The sequence below is a fragment of the Corvus kubaryi genome, unplaced genomic scaffold (assembly GCF_017639235.1).
Source record: "Corvus kubaryi isolate FWS band 111438036 unplaced genomic scaffold, C.kubaryi_AGA036_p1.0 37352, whole genome shotgun sequence".
NCBI classification, from domain to species: Eukaryota; Metazoa; Chordata; class Aves; order Passeriformes; family Corvidae; genus Corvus; species Corvus kubaryi.
The window spans coordinates 1,127,713-1,150,837 of NW_024581114.1; the positions used below are offsets into that span (position 1 = coordinate 1,127,713).

Consider the following 23,125-nt stretch of genomic DNA (forward strand, 5'->3'; position numbering starts at 1 on the left):
AATGAAGAGCCACATAATGTGAAAGAAGTGCAACATGACTTTAATTACAGATACCTTCTGGCTCGTTTGTTTCTAGCATCAGAAATGCATCTTTAAACAAACTGCAACAAGGCCCCACACTCAATCCTGTCATGCAACCAGTGATCCACTGGTTTTGCTGGTTTTCCTTACCTTGACACATGCAGTTTGGTTTGAGGACATAGCCACAGTTCCCATTGGCACTAAATTTGGCCCGGTTGAGTTGCAGCATTCTCCCCTCTGACTGGTAGTTTAGTGCAACTATTTAAAAAACAAAATCAGATTCAAATTTGACTTCTTAGATGCAAAAAATCAGGTATCTCATGGAAAATAACTCTTATATTACAGCTTCAGGGAGAGAAGCTCTCCAAAAGAGCTGAACTCTGAAGCCCTTTTGCATTTGAGAAGTTTATTTATTTCCATTTACCAGCATGTAAGACACATGTTCAAGGTAATCAATCCAGGGACAGTAACAAGGAGGACTCAGTGGTCAGCAAACCTGGATAAGCAGAGAACTCTGAGTGTCCTAAGGGGTGGTTCCAGCACTCCTATTAAAACATCCCTCCCGAAAGAGAACAAAAATAAGTAAGTTTCCTTTCTGCTCACCAAGCTGGCAGCCAGCATTCCAGAAAGGCTGGGGGTTGTAGTTGCTGGAGTCCACTCGATAGGAGGAGGGGTAGATGCGGGACAGCTGGTGCTGGTTGAAGCGTAGGTACTGTGCTGGCTTCTGCTGCAGGATCTGGTGGGCTTTGGTTTCACTGAAAGATGAAACCTGCCAGCTGGAAGAGACTACAGGGCAGAGAGGAGGAGATTAGAAGTAATCTCCTTGTTCATTTATTTATTATCTAGATAAAGCTTTCAAAAGCACATAGCACTGGTCCCTTTTAGCTATCAAGCATCATTTCGTTACATGCCACTCAGAGGGAGCTATGTTTCCCTAAAATTACAGCAGACACTGTGCTTGTTGGAGCAGTTATGGTTGGGAAAATGAAGTTGAATATGATGATGACCTGAATTTCATTAAGAAGTCTTCTTTTAATAAAAGGATATGTAAGAACATAAACCTTTCCATTTTTTTGGGTAGCAATTATTTTCAGCAAGCTTTTGGTTCAACTTACGCTCAGTTTCAACATCATGGATGCCAACAGACTTTGTGTATTTCACCAGGTCAGACAGGGCCCTGGACAGCTTCATTGTCTTCTTCTGCCGGTTTACCCTAAAAAGACAAAACAAATTAACTTTCCGCTAATTAAGGGGTAATTTTTATCTTTCATATTTAAAAATTAATCAGGGTAAGGAAATATATGAGACAGTAAGAGCTCAAAATGCATAAAAGGTCCACTGTGCTTTGCTAATTAGTCTGAACAGCACCAAGAGATCATTCTGGTGATTTTGTGGCAGACATTGCATCTCCCCATATTCCTGTCACATGCCTGCAGCCATCAGCAAACTGGCATCTGGACCAGAAGCAAACCAATTGAGTGAGTGCATTTATGTAGGCATATTTTAGCAACAAAGTTGTCCAATCACTTGTTAACAAACCTGCTGTAATGTACAGAGCTCCTGGCTAAATTCCCTTGGGAATCCGAATCATCTTCACCCTCTTCCAGACTTGATGCCTTTTTCAATTTGCTTCCTTTTTTCTGTGCCAGGAGGAAATAAAACCATAGTATCATAACTGCATGATCAAAGTTTGAGCAGCTGGCTACAGTTGTGCTTTGTTATGCCAATGAGTGTGTTACTTAGAGAAAATGGAAAATGACAGCTTTCGTAACACTCAGTTCTGCAGCAGAATTTGCACACAGGGAAAACTCAGCCCAGGGTCTGAGCCTTGTTATAAAGGAAGCACAAATCCTCAGATAAAAGGTGTAAATTAATTTCCGTGGTTCTCAGTTAGATCTTGGATGCCTTCAGACCTTCATGTAAATTGAATCTGTGTTGTTATGCACAATGATAAGCTGCTCCCCAGCCTGCCTATTCAGTGAACAGCCTCAGAGCAAGGTGCTGCAGATGCTGCAGTTATGAAATTCCTCTCCACTGTGTGCAAACAAAAAAAAACCCTCCAAGAATCCACGATCTGGTGCAGACCTCACCTTGCCAGGGCCTCACCTTGCGTTTGGAAAAGCTGCCCATGAGTGACCGGCTGTGCCTTTTGCTGGCACCGAAATCTTCCCCCGTTTCCACATCATCCTCAAGTTTACTCTGAAGCAAGCAAAGAGAGAAGAATACAGGAGCTCAAACAGAGTGCTCAGACAGTATCTGGGTATCAGCACAAACAGGAGGGGTTTTTAACACTGACTATTCTGGGTAGCACCTCTGCTAAAGGGTTTTTCAAGACTTGGCCTTGTAGTGGCTCTCACAAGAACTCTCTGATACATTGTGTAAAGCATTGGGTTAAAGTACATCCAAAACTCAGCCCACAGAATGTTTTGGGAAGCTGATTTTTAGTTCTCATCCCTAATTTAGTTTTAACCCCTGGTTATTACACCTGCTTATTACTGGCAGATCTCCACTGTTTTTCATTTGCATGGAACAATCTTCCCAAGCTTTTTGTGGCTTATTACAAAGTCTAAAATGAAAATATCTTAACTTCATGAAGTGTAGTCTGTGGGCTGAGTACATTTTTATAAATTAGAGTTAACATAAAATTAAAATACAATGAAAATGCATAGAACATAGAGAACTGAGGAACAAAAAGAGACCAACTTTCATAAGCAGTTTTTAAAATGGAAAATCAAATTCCTTCTGTTGAAAAGTCATTTCAGAGTACATTTCATGCTCCAATTGCTGTGTGAGCAAGATAAATAGTTTGTGAATCTGACAGTGATGTTCACCTGGCATCATCATTAACTGCATGAAATCAGCTATGAAGCTGAAGTCAATAATATAAGATATATTTAGTAAACTAATGAATCACAAGTACAATACAAACATAAATTCACCTTCTTACTATCAGACTTCAGCCCAGCCTTTCCTGGAGATGGTAGAGTGGAAACTGTAAAATTGTTTGGATCTTCACAGTCACGGATTTTGGATTCTTTTATCAGCGAGTCAAGTTTTTTCTTTGCTATATTCTCCACTCTTTTCCTGTTAGCAGATGCCTACAAACAAAACATTAAATCATTAAACAAGGCAGTGATTAAAAAAGTCTCATGTGAGTCCCATGCCGTGTCCAGGCTGACCCTGCAGCTCCAACAGGTGCAAGATCTATTGGATGGAATGGATGGGAGATGCTTTAGAATCCTCTTTTCAGCAGATCAAAGGCAAAATGCAAGAGAATTCCCATTCCCTGCTTTGTGGGCACCATGACCCATGGGGGGAAGTGGGGAAATGAAACTAAAAATAAAAATCTAGAGGTTTTTTTTTTTACTCAGGCATTTTAAGGGGTGACAGATTGTGTTTTCTCAGTAGGCCTCAAGAATTCCCAGTTACATTTGTCATGAAACAAGCTCTGATTTTCTGAACTCTTCAAAAATTCATTTTGGAAAGCAAACCAGGTGTAGCAAATCCCAGATTTAAAGCATCAGTAAACCTCAGCAAAGTGAACTGTTAGTAACAGAGAAGGTGCTGTAAAATATTGCAAAGTGATATGCTAACACGTCATAACTTTAAAAAGCAAAGAAATTATTTTTCTCCTTTGGTAGTCTTATTCACAAAGAAGTTTCTCTTTTAGATGAAAAGGATCAAATCCGTAACACAAAATGAGGAAATTGCCTGAGGGAGAGAGGACTGAGAGTGCAAACTCTCTCCAGGGCAATCTGGTTTATGTCATTAAATGATTTTGCTGTGTTTTGTATTGTTTCTGCAAGGTGCAATGGAACCTGCAAGAAGATTAAAGTGACAAAAAATAGAACTTTTAAAAAGGATGAAGAAATAAGGGATTTTCAGATTGAAGCAAGCAGAGATTTTCCTTACAGTAAAAATCAACCAAGCCCAGCATTCAGCAAAGCAAAGGGATGCTCTGTAACAATGTCCACAATTTAACATAAGTAGAATATTTTCTTTTCTTTTTCTGCATTTGAGGGGAAACACACTGTAATGTAATAAAGAATCATGAGATATTACTCTTTAAAACTCTAAACTTGAAATATAATCCCTAGAACTGCTGCTGCTTCATGTGCTCTTTTGTCAATCTGCCCCCATGAAGATTTAGAACCTAAACCACTTGTGATGAATCCCAAAGATCAGACCACATCCACAATCCAGAGAACTCCTACAAGGTTTCCTCTCACTGGGATGGGAAGTCTTGACAAACATTTACATTCAAATGGGCACTTCACTTACGTCTCCATTCATTAGTTTACAGTCATCATCAATCTCATCAGCACTGTCCTCATCAGAAACTTCTCCCTCCTCTGCATCATCACTGATGTTGGCTGGAAGTTTCTTGCCCTAGAAGATAAATTTATTACAGAGGCAGGGGAGCATGCAGCTCTTGCTATGACACATTTGAAAAAAACCCCAAATTATTCAAAGCATGTTCCTTCCAGGTTCTTACTAAATGAGAAGACACTTGTTCAGAACCTTAAGTAGCAGTTTCCTAAGGACTGCTTTTTGTGAAATGATTTAAGTTCGGGTACAGTGACAACCAGGCAGAAAGCATCATCATCACAAACAGAAGTCGGGAAAGGACACATGAAGCAGGTGTTTACCTTAACCAGGATCTTGCCTTTAAGACTTGCTGGGGAAGGGAGCTTTGTGGAGTCATCGCTGTGCACAGAAGACAGATCCAGTTTGTCTCCCAGGATCTCTGTAAGATACTGAGCCATCTTCTTCTGCTGCACGATGCTGCAGTGGTTCTCAATCGACAGGATCACGGGGTACCTGCAGAGACAAGCAAGTATCAGCTGCAAAGTTGGCTTTTACAGCATGAAGTCTTTTCCAACTAACAACAGAGCAGATAAGCCGGCAGACAAAGCCTCTCCTACAAAGACAGCAAGTGTTATTTCTAGATTAAGTTTTATTGTTGTCATTTATTGTTGATTTTCCAGGCTGAGGCCAAGGAACAACGATGCCTGGTTGGTTGAAGGGAAGACTTGTGGAACATCTACTCCAGTGTGGTCAGTGCTGTGCAAAACCACATTGAAGATGGGATTTCTCTTTAGAGAGGATGCACTTTAAGATGAGCACAAAAGCCAGTCTATAAAGGAGTTTTGCAGGACTAAACTATCAGGTATTCATTAATTAAAAGTCAGTTATTTCTATCCTGACATCTGGCCCTTATTAGCTCCTCATCAGAAAAAATAAAGCTTTCAGCCAGACGATGCCTGCAGGACAAAACTTTCCCAGTTAAGGATATGGTCCCAGTTAACATTTTTGCAAAGGTTTAAAAAACTGAACAATTTCAGAAGCATTGCCTTATATTCTTCTGGCCAGCTTTCCTTTGATTTGTTTACCATGTCTTCAGGCAAACTGCAAAAAATCTCAGGCTCACAAGAAGTTTACCTTGCCTGAAAATTTAGCTCAAGTTTAGCTCTATTTATAAAGGCGGATGGGCTGCTTTGGGGGAGCTACTGGAAAATTTTTATAGAGATAAAGTAATTTCTCTTTAAAAAAAACCCAAAGGTTGGCACACACATTTTGACTGTGTGTGGAGGAGGAGAACAGTAACTGCCAAGGTATATGAAACTTCCCATTAATAATACTGATTTTTTGAGCGATGTACCTGTAGGGAAAATAACCTCTTTCCCCTGAACAGTCTGCTTTGTCCACAATCAGGTTACTGTCTCTTTGGATTCTTTATTCCCTGACTTGTTTCCTATCCCTGGAGCACCCAGGTGTATCCTTGGCAGCACCAGAGTGCACATCCAGAGAGATACAGTGGTTCAGCTGTCAGTCCTTCAATAAAAACATTCACTGGCAAAACCTGTTGTTCCTCAGGCGTTGTACAAGCTCAATAAAGCCAGCCCCAAACCTCTAGGCAGAATGTCCCTACTCATCTTTGCCTTGCTGTTTCTTTCTGAAGGATCTGAAGGATTTCCCCCCAGAAAACAACTCCAAATTCTGTCTGGAATTCTGTTCTCTGCAGGAACAGGTCAGATCTTCACTCCCTGTACAAGGATGCCAGGGAACACTCCCAATCGTAGCCCTGAGACTCAAAGGTTGGCAGGCTGGATACATACTCATTCTTGATAAAGGCATATTTGTTGATAGTTTCAATCACATCTTTGAAGAGGATTTTGGAAGTCAAGGTGTATCCATGGTGGACAATTGGTTCACCATCCGGCCCGTCCCAGCAGTCAACTGTAGGACACAAACAACAACAGCCATCAGACCAGGAACACCTGGGCCACCATCTGGGGGGGAACATGAGACCCTGAAATTCCCTTCAGCAGCCCAGCCAGCCGTGCCCCAAAGCCAGGCACAGGTTCATTCCCACCCTTCATCTTTGGCTCCCTTGGAAGGAACTTCCTGGCCTTGACTTTCTGCTGGGACCAGGTGACTGTTCCCATTGTTTGAGAAAGCCCCAAGCAAAGGAACTCTTCAAACAAAGGAACTCTTCAAACAAATGCTGAGGAGTGTTATGACAGGGAGAGAGATGACAGACCAGAGCACTGCTTTCACTGTGCTACTGCTGAACCTGGAAAGGAAAGCAGAGGCTCTCAGCCAAGCTGCTCACAGCACAGGCCAAGCCAAGACCTGGCCATCTCTAGCCCACCTTGGATTTTGCCTGACTTTATACTTGTCTATAATCATCTTTCCATGAAATGTTTTACTCCTCTGAAGCACCCAATGGCACACCTACCATCCAACCTGAGCAAACCATAATATTTGCCTTCTGAAAAACTGTGAAAACACTTTGATGGTCAGAACATTAAAGATGATTGTGAAACAGGCAATGTCTCAGAAAGGCAGCACAAGCATCAGAAGGGATTGCACAAGAAGGGATCCTGGTCACTGCAGAGACTGTCACCATTTCACAGGATACTTCCCTACTTCCCTTAGGAGACACATCCACTTTCCTCTCAGGTGTGCCAAGAACTCTGCCATATTTGCCATCTGATCGTCACACACTTGGCTAGGCAGGACAAGCACCAATGCATTCTGCCCAATGTCAGCACCCTCTCTACAACAAGAGGTTTACAATTTTTTTCATCAGTACCAACACCACCACTCCCCAAATGCCTGTCTTATTTCCATGCTCAGGAAAATTTGTCCATTCTATCACATTATTTTGTTGCTCTTTATGAAGGGAAGACACCATTTTCCCAGGCTATTTCTTCTCCCCAATTATCATGTCTTCTGCAGAAGTCACAAATCTTTCTTCAGAGAAGAGAAACAAGACTACAGAGCCCACTGACAGCTCCTTTTAGCTCTTTACCTTCCACGCAGCGACAGCCAGACTGTAGCACCCATGCATACATGTCCACCCTGGACTGGGACATCAGCTGATCTCCCATGAGGTAGGTGTTGTGTGAAGAGGTAATGAAATAGTGACTCAGAGGGTAGCTCATGTCCTGGTTCACTTGGTAATGTTCTGGGTTGAATATGTCCCCTGATGGACTCCGCATGTAGTTGGTGAAACCTGGGAACAAACACCACTATAAATAATGCAGTTTCATCCTTTTTGTTGCTGTAACCTTCCTAAAACCAGCCTAAAATGCATCCCTGTGTTCACCAACACACTTAAGATAAAGAAATAGCAACACTGCATCCCAAATGTCACCATGACCAAGTGCAATTATTGCCTTTCTAATTGCTTTGTACGTTTTCCCACTCTGCCTTTCCTGAGAAAAAGACATCTATTTAATCCAAACCTTTTAGGCTTATAATTTGTGTCAAAAGATTCTGCTGGGACATTAGGTCATGTGGTATATAAAAGCCTCCAGAGATCTGCAGTCATATCCCGGTGTTGCTCCTCAGTGAAATGTTGTAAGATTTACAGTATTGGGCTGTCTAGACACAGTTTTTGGTGGTCCAACAGGAGGTACTCTCCTCTCCTCTTTCAGTATTTTCCCCAAAAATACCAGAAGAATGACAGCACACATTGGCTTGTACAAGCTACAGTCTCCAATTTGGATATGACACCACAAACATGCCTGCGGAGTGGGGAGCTCTGCAGTACTGCACTAATGTTGCCTCAGAGACTGACGTTCACTCCAGACTTGACACTGAAATATCAACTCAATGAAATATCTGTGGGGCCTTCGGTGATGCTACTAGAAGAATTTATTTTCTGGAGCAGTGGGACGCCTGTAAATCCTGCAGGCATCATCGCCCGGGCCCTCTGTGTATCGCAATCACCACTCTTGTTCAGAAGCAAAGTTTTAGCAAGTTATGATTTTATCTTTGTGTGAAATTGCTGCTCTCAGACCTCCAGCAGACATTTGTGCACATATCACAGATATTTCCACAATCCAGGCTGACATGAAACGCTGTAACTTGCACTTCAAATATCCCCCAAACATTTTCCTTTCACCACGGAGGAAAGACTCAGACTCCCATTCACACCCTGGCTTTGCTGACAGCAATGATGCCTTTGGCCAATAGGTTTCTGCTTCAAGACCTCTGATTCTCCTGACATTTCACCCATTCCATAAATAACTCAGTGCCCATGTAAAAATCCTGCCAAACTTCTAAAGGTCTTAACACACTTTGACTGTGACAAGATAAAATGTCACCTTTATGATGGTTCTCCTAGGCTGTACATTTGGTGTTGATGAAAGTTTTATTAAAGGAAAAGAGCTGATAAATACACATAGCAGCCAGAACTTTTTGAACAATACAATGGGACACAATGCCAGGGAATTCTCAGCCCAGCTGAATATTGGAGTCTCTTGGAGCACATATCATTATCAATGAGCAAATCAGTGATAGAGCCAGGGTGAAAACAAAAGATGAACCAAGGCAGAGCAACCACCGTGGAAAATGGATAGAGCAGAGTGTGTCAGCAAACACACAGCCAACAACTCATGGCAGGTTAATCAGTTCTTCCTGCAAACAAATCAGCTGCTGCAAGATTAATTCCACCCAGCTGCTGCAACAACACCATTGTTTGCTTTAAGCTCTTGTTAAAATATGATGTCACGACTGTTGTAATGAGTTCACACCAACTGGATTTATCAGTCCTACAAGGAAGAAACAGGAATGAAGGAAGATCCTGTCAGCAGTGTGTCCCACAGGACTCCAGTGCTCACACTCAGGGAAGGTGCACTGGCACGGTGTCACTTTGATCAGCAGACAAAGGTAAAGGGTTTCTTTGCAAGGCTGTGAATGAGCCAATTGTCACAGGCCAGTCCAAGGTGCTCCACGGCAAAAGCCAGCACAGCTGAGGACACAAGGCAGGACAGGCATATGAATGAATACAAAAGGACAAAGAACACTGCACTATTATTTCACTCTACTGAAGTGCAGCCAAGTGTGGGCAGGATGCTCCTGTCTGGGCAGTACCAGTTTGAGGAATAAACAGGCAGCCTCAGCTTCCATGGCCGTTGCACTTCAGCCCCCAGGGCAACACTGGACTTGTTTTCTGGGAGACGGGAGACATCTAAGGTCTCAACTCCACAAAAGACAAAAGAATAACTCCTATGTGTGTGTGTGTGCACACACGTTCATACGTGATGTACATGCAGACACAGATCTATGATTTTTAAGCAGTTCTTCCTCCTTTGTCAGCACCAGCCCAGCACTGTGTCCCTGTCAGCTCCTCAGTCACCTCTGTTTGGATGTTACCTGAAATCTCCTGCATTAATTAAGCTCTAGATTGGGTCTCTTCTGTTCTGCTGCACTTCCAGCAAGTTACTGGAGGGGTTAAGATCACGAAGCTTTTTCCCATTGTCTCCAAAGGACCTCACCTTCTGCTTCCCCCAGTCAGGAGATCTGTAGCAGACACCAGCAGAATGTCACCATGCTGGACTCTCTTATCCTAACCCATAAACTCTCTAATGTTTTATCATCCATTCTGAGGCAAAGCAATTGTATAGATTTTTTTATAGAATAGTTTCCTCTATGGAAACCTACAAAAGTTTGAAAAGCCTACTCCTACTTTTACAGATATGAGGAAGGCAAGATATTGAACTTGCTTATTCATTATTTATGTGACTGCAACTGCCTGTAAAGACCAGAAAATGAAAAGAATGTCATCTGCTCCCTCACTGGCATTAGCATAAGCTTTAAAATAAATTGAAAATTTAGTCTGGAAGTAGAACAGACCTTGACCCATCCTAAGCAAGCACCTTACACACTGTACCAGAAACTACCCACTTCTTCCTGCAGGAAACCAAACAACTTCTGTTCTGCCACTTTTCAGGATGACAACACACCCACAGAAATGGACAAGACTGATTTGCTAAAGGTCCAAGAACTTTTGCACAGAATCTAATTCCTGAGGAATGTACTCTCTTCTCAGAGTCAATAAGATCCGGCTGAAGATTTACTATTTAGGGGAAAGGACTTACAGTCAGTCCCCAAAATAACAGCTACCAGCCTGGTGGTACAGCATTGACATATTTAGAGAGAAGGCTTCAGCAGCAAAGGTCAGGAAGGCAGGACCAATTTCATCTATCATCCCACTCAGACATTTACTCTGGATCACATCACTCCTCTTATTAAGACTTAAATGATTTCCAAAAATACCTGCAGGAATGATGCAACTAAATTCAACTGTATTTTCCAAAGCACAAATAAAGACACCTCCAGTTCCAGCTGACTTTCAATGACTGCTGCTTCATCATGATATGTATCTTTCAAAATTCCTCCAAAGAGATCTGATTTCCCTTTAGGTTTCTCAGCAAATGGTAGATATTTAAAAAAAAGCAAAAAGACTGGAAACATTCTCTATACAACATGACAAAATTCTACAAGTATATATTCTGCAAGCAGCAACAATATTCTCCTGAGCATTGAGACAGTTCCCTTTTCCCTCCAAAAGCTGCACCAGCCAGCTTACCATCAATTCCCAGGGCTCCCTCCTTCTTGTTCTCCGGGCATGGCTCAAACTTGCTGATGATTTCCAGGCAATGTTCTTTAGTCACATTTGTCATCTGTAAAAGCAGCAAAAACGCAGTGTTAACTATTAATCACAGCTTCTCTTAGCTCCTTCCTCTGTCTCCGCTCCAACAGCTGGGCAGATTATCCATAGTGGGACTCAGGATTTCCAGTTCCCCAGTGGGATTCTCACTCCTGTCAATCAGTGTCAGGTCAGATCAAAAGGGGAGCACTCTGTGAAAAGTTTCTGTGCTATTGGCAGCTGCCTGATGACAGAGCTCTGCTTTGTAGGTCAGATCTGTTGTTAGGCACCACAGAGCATCCAAACAGAACGAGCTTTGTCACAAACCAATGGGATTTCTTCCCTTGTAGGATTAAAGGATTAGTTTGCATTATCAAAGGGTTTTTTACTTTAAAATAAAACAAGAAAATGGCTCATCTTTATGCAGCAGACAGAAAAATCTGTTAGTAGCAGGGAAACAGAGAATCGGGACATAATGTTCTCAGGAAATCTGCTAACTTCAAGGTTGCTTTGCATTCTCGACTGAAAAAGAAAAGATTACAAAGGGAAAAATGTATCTGTAAATGTTGTCACTTATGAAACCAGGGCTATTAATGTTGAGCTGTAACTTTTTTTACATAATGCAATGTCTTAGTAACTTAATTTTAACACAATTAATACTCCTGTTTTTAACTGTTCATGCACTCTCCAACTATTATCCCTATTTAATATTCCTGCCCTGAGTGGTCCAGAAAAATCCTTTCTACTAGATGCTGTACATGGCATGAAAACACAGCCCTTGTCATCAGAGTGCAATAAAGTGACTAACAATTTGGCAACACAGAACCTTTGCCTGGGGGAAAATGAAACCACCAGCACATCTGCTACAAGATCAATGCCTTTTCTGGGGGTAATTTAAAACCTAATAAATAAAAGTAAAATAAGAAGAAGAAAAAACCCCTCTAACTCTGGATTTGAACATCGATGATACATTTGCTGGGTTCAAAAGATAAAGCCCTGGAACACCAGGTTTTCCTGGAATGGAGTAAAGATGTTTTCCCTGTCCATGCTGAATGAGAAAGGGTGGCAAGGGAGAGAAGCCTCCCAGGCAGGATTTGGCCGTGTCAGTAATTAGCTGAGCTGATTTGCGTCCTGTGGTGAGTGCTCATTTTGCTCTCACCATCTGGAGGATCAATTGACCAATGAAATGGAAACACATCCCACTTATCTAAGAAGATAACTGCCAGAGAGGTGGTTTTTTTATTCATTCATTTCGTGGGCAATGATTGAAACTCATGGACATTTATGACTTACAGGCATGAAGCTTCAGAGGAGATCATGAGAGGAAAAGGGCAAAGATAAGTCAATGCATTTGTTCCTGCAGCACTGGAGTCAAATACTCAGAGACAATTTCTTAGGTACTACAATGTGTTTCAAAAACTCTCCTATACATTAATCATCTTCTCAACTGCTCTTTGAAAGATAATCTTCCAGTTCACACACTGAGATAGTGTGACAAAGTAATTCAGTGTTTCATCATGGGCTGTGCACTGGGTCACAAGCAGAGCCAGCAACACCAGCTTTGCTCCAAGGTACTGAATACTGGGAACAGACAGATACTGATGGAATTGCTCAAGGGGAACACATGAAAAAATAAAGCAATTCTAGAGATTATATTTAGGGGCACAACAAAAGAGCCTACAGGAAAAAAAAGGTAGTGAGAACAAGAAGATTCAAGAAATAGTCCTGCCAGCCTACAGATGAAAATCAAGAGACATCTGTCTGTCTTTCACACGCACAGCATCAAAGTCCCCACGCCTTTTAAATGGGAATTCATCCCCAAAGCCAAGCAGGAAGGCATGCAGCTGGAATTCTGCTGCTGGCTTGGGCCTACCTTCTGTTCAGTCTCCAGGAAGCGTTTCAGGTCATCAGTGTCCAGGTAGTCCTTGTGGTTGCTGTAGGTGAGCATCAGCAGGTACAGATCGCGCCGGGTCGACATCATCTTGTAAAAGGCACAGAACTCCTCAAAGTCCAGCGTGCCCTGGTTGGCATCTGTGTCAGCCTCCTGCAGCACACAGCAATGAGACAGTCAGGAACCCAACTGCCTGCACCAATTTTAAAGAAACAAACCCCTGCATGAGAGTGAAACACTGGAATTAAATGCAGGTTGGAGCTGCCTGACATGGCTGCTAGAACAGACTGATCTATCACAGGGATGCTCTGCACAGCTTTGAACCTCTCCCATGGATACATCAGTGCAGGAGCCAAAAAACAACTCTGAAGGTTTTAATTGTTCCACAGGGAACCCTGCTGGAGGATTTCTTCTGTCTATGGCAATGAAGTAAAGACAAGGTACCCTCCAACAACATGCATGTGTCTGGCAGAATTACCCACTCACATCTTCAGAAGATCACTGGAACCCAAGTCATCTTGAAATTAATTTTATATCCAGGATTTGAGAGGATATCTGTTAAACCAAGGCCATAAACTAATAAGATCTGGAAGAATACTAATTTTGCAAGTAAAGAAAAAAATCATCAGGGATTTCACATAAAGGCTTGCTGGTCCCTGCAGGGACATTTTGACAACAAAAGCTACACATCTCCATTGTTGCTCACTAAATTGGGCCAAGGTCAGCAGAATTTAATGTCAAACAAACAGCTCTTAGCAGTGCAAATTTCTGACAGATACAGAAGTTTGCATGCTGGATATTTTATTACTACCAGCTATCATAGGATACTGGATACTTTATTAGATAATATTTATTAGAGAGAACATAATCAGAGGAGGAAACGTGGCTGAGTTTCTGATAAAAAGGTATAGCAAAAGAGCAATCTTGGTACTGTGTGTCTTCATGTTATGTAACACCAGAAGGTACCTGGTGTATTGCCTTTTTCTGTGCATAACAATTTATCTGTGACGTGTTTTTGGAGCTCTTTTCAATTTACCAAATGGACTGTGTAGTATCTCTCAGTAGAGTGGAAACAAACCAGCTGCTGAAGTATTTGCAATCTCTCCTACTGGGTTTTGTGTTAAACCTTTGCTTTTTCAGGAAAAAAAATAAATATTTTTTCTTACCTTAAACATTTGCTTGACTTTCTGTCGGGGTAGGTTCACATTCAGTTTGTGCATGAGCTGGAGCACTTCACTAATACTCAGACTGCCATCCCCATTTTTATCTGCTTCATCAAATGTCTGCTTCAACCACATTGAACAGGAGTTAAGGAACAGTGAGGAATACTGAAGGGTATTACTGGACATCATGGATATGTGATTGTTTTCACATTAGGAAACACTGCAAATGAGACTGGGAATGAAAATTCAAGCTAATATCTAACTCTACTCTGTTCAGTAACAGCTTCGAGACTTGCTGTGCTCAACATGCCACACATGCTCTGGGCCGATTTAACAGCACAGAAGAAAAGCTTCTGAGTGAATCTCAGTGTTCCATCACCAAATTAAATGGATGGTTTTATACCAGGAGTAAGATATGAAAGAAAATACCTGTGTGTTTTTTCAGTCCACTCAGTCACTCACCTCCAAATCTTGCCCAAAACAACCCTCTTCAGGAACTTCTCTGTCTCTGGGAACAGGGAATACAATGGGAACTGCTTTGAAGCTCTGAGCCTCGTGCTCACTTGCAGCAAAGCAAATACTGTAAGGAATCCCGAGCTTATCCATAGCTCTCCACTGCTGGGAAACACTCCCAGGCAGCACGGGAAGGATATTGGTCTCTGGTCCTTTGGCGTTTGGAGAGGCTGTCCTCGTCACTGATCCCTGCCATCAGGTACTTCAGCCCTGTGATCCAGGTGCGTGCTTCCTCAGCACTGGAGGACACCAGGTCCAGAGATTCCATGTGGTCCCCATAGTAGATGCTGAAGCAGCAGTTGGGGTCGAAGCTGCCGTCAGCATAGCGCTGGAAGATCTCCGACTGCTTCCCCTCACACACCTCCTGGATGGAGTCGATGGAAACTGCAATGGCAAAAGCAGGCAGCTCATTAATGGCTGTGTGCATGCCCTGGGCTGGGCAGATGCATTCATCCCACAGAGAAATCCCAGAGAGGGAGAGCCCAAACCTCACACTGCAAGGCCCCAGCTCACACAGGTGTTGCCTACAACACACTACACCCCTGCAACCTGCACAGCCAACAACAGCAACCTCAACTTCATAAATTATCCATCATAAAATCATTTACTGTCCTTTAAAGTCAAGTACAACACCTGTCCTTGAGCCAGATCCTTCATTTTCATTTGTTTACAAGAGGACAAGGCCCCAGGAGGGGTCAGAGGGGAGGTTCTGGGGCTGACACTCACTTTTGGCTTTCTCATTCTTCCGAGAAGGTCTCCAGCGGATGCATGACCTGTGGTCATCCAAGTAATAGAAGCGGACCAGCCCCTTGGAACCACCTCGGAGTTTGATCATCTGGGTGCCCATTTGCATGGAGCTCATACATCTTTCCACTGAGGAGAGGAATGAAGTGATAGCAGTGAGTCAGACTTTGGTTCCTTTGGAATCACCTTTACAGGAAGAAAACACATCGAGCAGCTGCCAAATGAACAGTTCAAGTCAAAAGACAAGGTCTCCTGTAGTGTCTGATATAAGAGGTCAGGTATTAAGACCAAAAAGTCGGAAAGATTCTTGGCAACTGTGGACTTACCTGTAAATGTGAAAGTTTTCATTCCCATATTAATTTATATGAAATATATGTACATTGGAACCAGCACAAGGTATGTACCTTTCTCAAGACCACCTCGAATCTGAGCTCCTTCAACATGTAAACCTGGTGCTGGACACAGGATGAAATTTCCCCTGGGAACTGGAATCCTTGGCCAGCAAGGTCCCACTGCTTCTATGGATTAAGTCACTGATCCTATAGATTTGCTTATCAAGAACCTCACAGCACAGATTTTTCATCTTCCAAATCCCCCAAACCCACATCTTCCTAACAGCAGGCCTCTCACCTGTGTTGTACTCTGCCTCTGGGCCTCAGGACCTGTTCCATTCCTGTGGGTTTGGCAGCATCCCAAACAGTGCAGGCAGTGGCCTTAAAAGCCACCAGTGTTGGGAGAGGCTCTCTCCAAGGGAGGCAAGCTGGTCTGCTCTGCCTCTGCGGGAATCCTGCCCTTTCCTGGGGACCTGCTGCCAAACCAGGGCTCTGGCACTGGAAGCCCCTGGGAGCCAGGTTGGGGCCTTCTTCTGAAATCCAGCTGCTGCAAGGATTAAGCTCAACAACTTCAATCCAACTGTGAGCAACTGGCTCTGCCCCAGGAATAAATGCAGACTCACATTTTCTGCCAAGTCTCCCATTTATTTCCCATGATGACAGAGCAGAGCCTGTGACCTGATTTTCCTTTGACTTTCTGCCTGATCTGTTGAAGTAAAATTAAAACTATTACCATGTTCAACATTTTTTTTTTTTTCAGATCTAGAGATGAGAAGTGAAAATTACTGCTGAGATTCTGGATTGAAGAATGAAAACTAATGCAATACACATTCTAGTTTATAAATAAATGCAAGGAGATTCTGAGGTCAGCTCTCTTTTATCAATCTTCTGCCATCAAAATTAAAGATGAAACTGTGTCCAAATAAAAACACTCATTCCATGTATTCCAAAATGCATCAACACCGACACAGCACTTTGGAGTGATTCAAGTCTACCTCTCAGGCAAAGGCAAGGCAAGTAAAAAAGAAATGGGAAAAAGCTTTGATGTCCCTGAGCTTATGTTCAGAAAAAGTCAATTAATTTACTCTGGAAAAGGTTCAGCAAAATAGATTCATTTGAAAGCAGACTGCTATAGTAAAAGAAAATTTTAATTTAAAGGCACAATTCTGTAGAGATCACTGTCCATGTTAATAAAATATTCATGGAGAGAAGGTGCAGAATTGAGAACAAGATAATCCCTCGTGTAACATTTTACTTCTTAAAGCTGGACCCTTGGCTTCAGTCAGAGATGCCTTTAGAAAAAATTAATATTCCGCAGGTGCCAGTCATAAAGGCAAGTGCTGTGCCAGAAACATCACTGGAATCCACTGCAATATCAGATCCCAACTCTCTCCCAGACACTCAATCTTTTCAATATCTGCTTTCATTCCACTTCAGATGAAGATAAATATTTATCAGATTTACTGAGATAATAATTATTGGAAGCTTGAACTTATTTTAATTTCATAAGGCTTATAGGGTTTTTTGGAAAAAAAATTGGTCAAAATAGCTAATAAAAGAATTTCTCTTAATTCTAATCACACACACTTCAAATCACATTACATTTCCAACTTCCTCTTTGGGAGTTATAGCAGTAAATAGTCTTACTTGAAGAAATGAGAAGAGTAGAAATGGGAAAAGTATCAAAGATCATACCTGTTACAAAGCAGAACATAATGAAGAAGCACCAAAATAAAACCGCACACTTTCCGCAACACACATTTACTTTGCTTTCACATGAAGTATGAATATGTTCCCTGCTGTTAAAATTTTAATAAGCATCCTTGGATTGCTTTTTCAATGCAGCTGTTTATTTTGTTGCAGGATTTCTCACCCAAAGCTACCCTGAGCATCTCACAACCGCCTGCTGCAGTTCCAGCTCATCTGGACTGAGCTTGGGTGATCCGTGACCAGCCCCAATATTTCAGCGTCTGTTGTCATCTTTTTTGGGGTTGGTGACATAGGGAAAGGAGGGCACAAGAAATCTCTTCCTGTGTCAGAGCAGCAGCTTTCCTGGATCCTCCCAATGCAATGGGAAGGAAAACCCCGAAGGGAATGCAGAGGTGTCTGCTGGGGGCAGCCAGGCAAGGGCCAGGAGATGGAGCAGAGACACCTCCACACCCGTCCCTGTGTGTGGCACTGACACACACACCCTCCCCTGTGGGACTGAAAGTTTAGAGCACTACAGAGACTGGAAGGAAAAAAAAAAGATATCCTAGTGGTACTTACATCAAACAGAAAATGATATATTTTTTTCTGAAGTCTTTCACAGCATGTAAGTGAAAAGGGCACACTGCTGAGAAGCAGAACTACTTCTCCTTGCCATTGTTCAGATTCCTTCTTTAAGGATTCATTTCTATACTTCAAATAAAAATCCCCCAGTCTTGCAATGAACCAGGTTTTTGAAGAAATGGCTCTTAACTATCTTCAATTAAGGCTGAACTACAGCTTTTCTGTTTTGTACTTCATTAGTTCCTTTTTTTTCAGAATTCAGCTTATGTTCAGCTTGCTTCTGATCTAATGAGTTGCCTCAATTTGCATCTGGACAAAAAAAATCGTGGAGAGAAGATGGATCTCTGTACTGCAGCACAGAGCACTGCCAGAGCAGAGCAGGGAATAGAAACGTGGAACACCCATTTCCACACCGGACTGATGCAGCAAAAAGACTCACAGTCATTTTTCATGCTTCTTAATAACATTTATATTTACTATATTAAGTGTTAAAGTAACAATAAATAGCAAAACTACACAAACCATAAACCCTACAATTTGTCCTGAAGAAAGGGGGAAAAAAGAGACCAATTTCATGTCTATTGTTAGAAAGATGTTCTAGTGTCTGAAAATTAATTATTTATGGTTCAGTAGGATTATTGTCTTTTAGGAGTCTCTGAGTTTGATGTAAATGTGTGAAGGAGTGGGAGTATTTTAGCATGTGGGGATGAAAAGAAGTCAGGAGATTGAGTCATTGAGTATTTTTGTACATGGACCAGCTTTGTCAAAAGATTCACGTCCCAGGGTTCAAGGATGCCCCGGGTTGCGTTGCACACCTTTGCCCCAGTCAGGCTTAGGGACAGTGAGCAGGGAGCATCAAACCCCTCTGCTGAGTTCTGCCCCATGAGCAGATCCTGGAAGGATGAGTCCTAATTGTGTGCCTCACAACCACCACCCTCCTAAACAACATCAGGAGAGGAAAACGAGATTTCAGCAGCTTATTTCTCTCCAGGGCCTCCAGAAGATGTTTGTGAGCCCAGAGAAACCCCCCAGTACACGTGCACCAGAAGGGCAAGTTGTTCCCTTAAAATATCACCAAACCAAAACAGCTTTCCCACACACAAACAGAGGACTCCCACACTTGTCACACATTCAGCACTGCCAATCCATTGAAGACATAATGACTGCCCCATTTTTTTAAAGTCTCACTGGAAATGGTTTCGCAGCTATAAGTGGCTCATCAACATGTAAACCAAAGAGCTGACTGGCTCCAACTGTTCCTGTCAGGAATGTCACTTTCTTTCTAGACAGGAGGCATAAAATCTTATTTAAAGTCAATATATCAATATAGTGATATAAAATATGTAATATATCCAAATACATAATACATCCAGCAGCGTGTGCTGGGAATTCTGTCCAGCTGAGCAGTCCAGAAGATACTTTTCAAGTCCTGCCTAAGAAGTGTCTGTGGTGTTCATGGCCCAGGTACACCAGGCTGACTCGCATCACTACACTGGGTCCAGTTAAAAACCAGATCACATCCAAACTCATTAATCTTCATTTGTTTTGTTTTGCATCCCTCCAGCCTCATGAACAGGTCCCTCTCACCTTTTAAACCAACCATCTTATTCCTAGCACAACTTTCTCCCCCTTGTTGGCTCTCAGTGGCTCAAGCTTTGCTGAAGTCCAGAACTTTGGTTCTGCTCATTGGCCAAAACAATCTGAAAGTGTCTTTGGAAAAGAACATTTCTGTGCAATTCTGCCAGCAATGATTGGGACAGTGTTTACTGTGTACAAGAGATAATGGAAGACTGAACCCATCCTTAAAGCACACAACCCCTAATAAACAAGATGTTAATGGGAGAAGAGATGCTTTTAATCCTATGGAAATTAGGGGGCTCGATTCGGGGTCAGACTGTCAGCTCTCCATCCCTCCATCAGCCACCTGCATCCAGGGAAATGCAGAAGCAGAGTAGGATGGTGTTTCTCAACCTCTGCAAAAATTCCCAGTACTTTCTGAGCTATCTATGTGTCCAATTTTCTTGCTAAAAAAAAATATCTTTGATCGATGAAGCTGACAGACAAGTAGGACAAAAAAGTGCTCCAAGGGAACGGGCGGTTCTGGTCAAGGCTGTGCAGATTTCCTCACTGGACATGCAGAAGTGGCTCAAGAAGATTGTTACTAAAGTGCTTTTACTAGAACATCTGTTTTCTCTGGCCATCTCTAATTAGGTTTGCTGGGTTTATTACCTATTTAAATGAAAGGCTGCTGGGAGCACCCAAAGGGGATCCTTCTCACCGAGCCAGTGAAGCTTGAGAATTTTGTGTATCAGCATTCAGAAAACAACCTCCCAACAGTCCAGTGACCTACTGTGCATGAAGACAGCAGAGATACTTCTAAATGCTTGTTTTTAAAACTCTAAACTACAAATAAAATTTAAAGAGTTAAGAGGTGTATAATACTGGCAGATATCATGTATAATACTTGCTGTGGGTAAGAAGAAGACAGAGGCTATGCAACAGAAAATGAAAAAAGGTCAGCACGTATCAAAATGTACAAATTTGCTCTAGCTTGTCCTGAAGAACATAAATAAACAATGAAATTATAAGTGAGGGCTTGTTGAAAAAAAAAGAACTACACTACCAACCAAGCAACATAACATCAGACCAGGGCTGCCTCAAGTCCTTCCTTCTTCTCTGCTCCTCACACTGCTGCTACACAAAGGTGCCACTAAGATTTCAACATGAAAGCTTTTGAGATGTCACCATTTCATTCAATGCAGGGATTCAGCATCTTACCAAAGTGGCCGATTTTCCATCTTGGAGAAGCTACAATGCTGCCACCAACCCAGAAAAAGTCTTCGGCCAGACGGGCCACTGAGAACTTATTTTGAAGCAAGGGAGATTTTGAGATATCCATATCTGAGCTGGACTGAAAACAAGCACTGATGGCCTTAGGAGGTATCAAGATTCTGTAGTTCACATTTTCCATGTAATAGAGTAAAAATATTATCAGAAAAAGAGAAAATAGCAGTGAATTTACAAAATCCAGTGGTATTTTTCAGGTTGCTTCAGAACAGTTTCTCAGCAAATTTAGGCCTCCTTCACAGTCCAGATTTAGAACATTAAAATCCCAATAAAATCCTTTCTATTCAGATGTACCTGTGTGACTACTTTGGAGGATTGGGTGGGCTTCAGTTCAAGATTTTAAAGAAGACACATGATGGACCATGAGGCAATTTGGCATGAAGATGCATCCATTTCTGGACAGCAAGGCCTCCTGATGATATTCTTTTCCTCCTGCTGATTCTTCTTCCTTTGGTACTTTCCCAACTGCTCATCAAGACATCACAGCAATTTATAGTTGTTGGCTCCTCCACCGCTTCCTCCTCCTGACAGCGATTCCCACAACAAGAAAACCCTTTCCTTTCTTTGGTCACCAACAGATTTGCAGGTCCCACTCTTGCTGAGGGTCTACCCGCTCTTCAAAACCAACCAAAAACATCCCCTGCAGTAAATAATGCACAGTTAACAGCACAATCCATTCCCCTCTCTGCCCTCCTGAGCCACCCTTGCCTTTCACCGTGGATCTGCCCAGGTGCATAAGCTCTTCAGTCTCTTTCCAGGACAGGGAAAAAAAAGAACAATCACATTTTCTTCTCATACAGCTCTTCAAAATATCATTGTACCAGCCTTCCTCTTTTCTCCAAAGGTTCTCCTCACTATTTTAGTGGACATTTCTGGTAAAAGAAAGAACATTTCTCTCTAGGCAGCAAAAACTAGATACGATGGAAACACAGCACATGTTTGCTTCAAATCCTAAATCCATCATACGCACTAATCCTAAAGCTGTGCTCCTGCCCTATCCAGTCAAGGGATTTACATGACATGTTACAGCTGAAAAAAAAAAAAAAAAAAGGTTTAAAAAAAGTGCTTTCTTCTTCATCTTCCTCTCTTCCTCCTCTTCCTTCTTCTCCTTCTTCCCCAGTATCTTTCCATCTCACATCCTATTTAGGGGTGACTCTGTAAGCTGACAGATCCGTAGAAGATCTTGCTTAGGGCACAGCCAGGCAGCTCTTGTGAACAGAATTGCTGTAACAGAACCAGGAGCACTGAGGGGGCTCCAAAACTGGCAGATAAAAGCAGGTAAGGATTAATTTTTAAAAAGCACTAAGTCACTACCTCATTCCATTTGAAATGCACCCATTGAACTCCAAATACAGAAATCCGTCATTTAGGTTATCACAACCACTTAAGCTACATTAAGTTTTAAGTACAATAGACAATCTCTCCTGCCATCTGTGATCTGTACAAGGAGCCTCATATGCTTCTACCCTGATGAGCTAAACACAAATTGCCCGTTTAAAAACACATTCATTAAGTGCTTCCTACTCTTCCTTTCACAGTTTGAAAAAGGCTTTGGAGTAGTTAATTCTGGAGATGATTCACTCTCAATTACAAGTTGTTTATTTCACCACCTATGCCCAGAGTTCTTATACTGAGCTTGACTCAAGAGTTTAACCACAGATTAATTCCAAACTAGAACCAAACTGGGTCTGCACCACGGGTGGTAGTGATGCTATGTACACTCTCGCCACTATTAATTCAAACACTTCAACCACAGCCTTCCATCCTCCTAGGGCATCTAGGGCATCTTTCAAGAGCAATTTAGTGAGATGACTGCAAACTGTCATCAGGGGAAGAGCAACTTCTCCTGTAAAATGCTCAGAAGGATATATCCATCCCACAGAAAACTCTGCCCTGAAGGGAAGAACAAAGGAAACTTTGTTCTAAAGATCCTAATCCTTTCTTCAGGTGAAGCCTGGCCCAGGATGAGATCTGGGACCTGGGAGTTTCGTTGCCTGCTCTACCACCTGCTTTTCTGAATTTCTTAAATAAACCCATAACGTCTTTGTGTAATGTCCACGCTATAGAAATTACACCTTAAATGGCGAGAATGACACTGTTGTACCACACAGGGAAGGAGAGAGAACTAAACTTTGAGGCTCTTAATTATAAGGAGACAGACTTAAGGCAAACTTCTGCATAAACCAAAAGTATTGAAGCTCTGTAGCTCCTTTTTTCCCCTCGCAGTATTTAATCAGGATTCCTTGCAGTTTTCCAGGCTGTACATGCAACAAAATCAGTGGCTGGCACAGAACACTAAGGGTATTCCCTTCAAAATTCAAATATCAATTCTGCCAGGACATCCTAGAGTCTGCATTAACCATTTATGTGTTATCAACCTGGGGACAAGGGGAAGGGA

General features: G+C 42.2%; 1 protein-coding gene across 16 annotated transcripts in view; it reads right to left on the reverse strand.

The window, feature by feature from the left end:
* Positions 1–23,125, reverse strand: part of PLCH2 (phospholipase C eta 2) — a 74,281-nt gene that overhangs the window by 14,124 nt on the left and 37,032 nt on the right. For 6 of the 16 annotated variants that reach the window (XM_042031984.1, XM_042031999.1, XM_042031985.1 and 3 more), the window contains 15 exons: positions 15,260–15,406; positions 14,674–14,917; positions 14,024–14,153; positions 12,840–13,010; positions 10,907–11,000; positions 7,340–7,543; positions 6,141–6,261; positions 4,671–4,842; positions 4,303–4,410; positions 2,961–3,119; positions 2,128–2,220; positions 1,561–1,661; positions 1,137–1,234; positions 625–807; positions 172–279 (listed from right to left, as the gene is read on the reverse strand). In XM_042031984.1, coding sequence (XP_041887918.1) covers positions 172–279; positions 625–807; positions 1,137–1,234; positions 1,561–1,661; positions 2,128–2,220; positions 2,961–3,119; positions 4,303–4,410; positions 4,671–4,842; positions 6,141–6,261; positions 7,340–7,543; positions 10,907–11,000; positions 12,840–13,010; positions 14,024–14,153; positions 14,674–14,917; positions 15,260–15,406 — 2,133 coding nt within the window. Of the gene's footprint in view, positions 1–171; positions 280–624; positions 808–1,136; positions 1,235–1,560; positions 1,662–2,127; positions 2,221–2,960; positions 3,120–4,302; positions 4,411–4,670; positions 4,843–6,140; positions 6,262–7,339; positions 7,544–10,906; positions 11,001–12,839; positions 13,011–14,023; positions 14,155–14,673; positions 14,918–15,259; positions 15,407–20,658; positions 21,677–23,125 lie in introns of those variants that run through there. The other 10 variants (XM_042031997.1, XM_042031996.1, XM_042031998.1 and 7 more) reach the window with 5 other exon arrangements.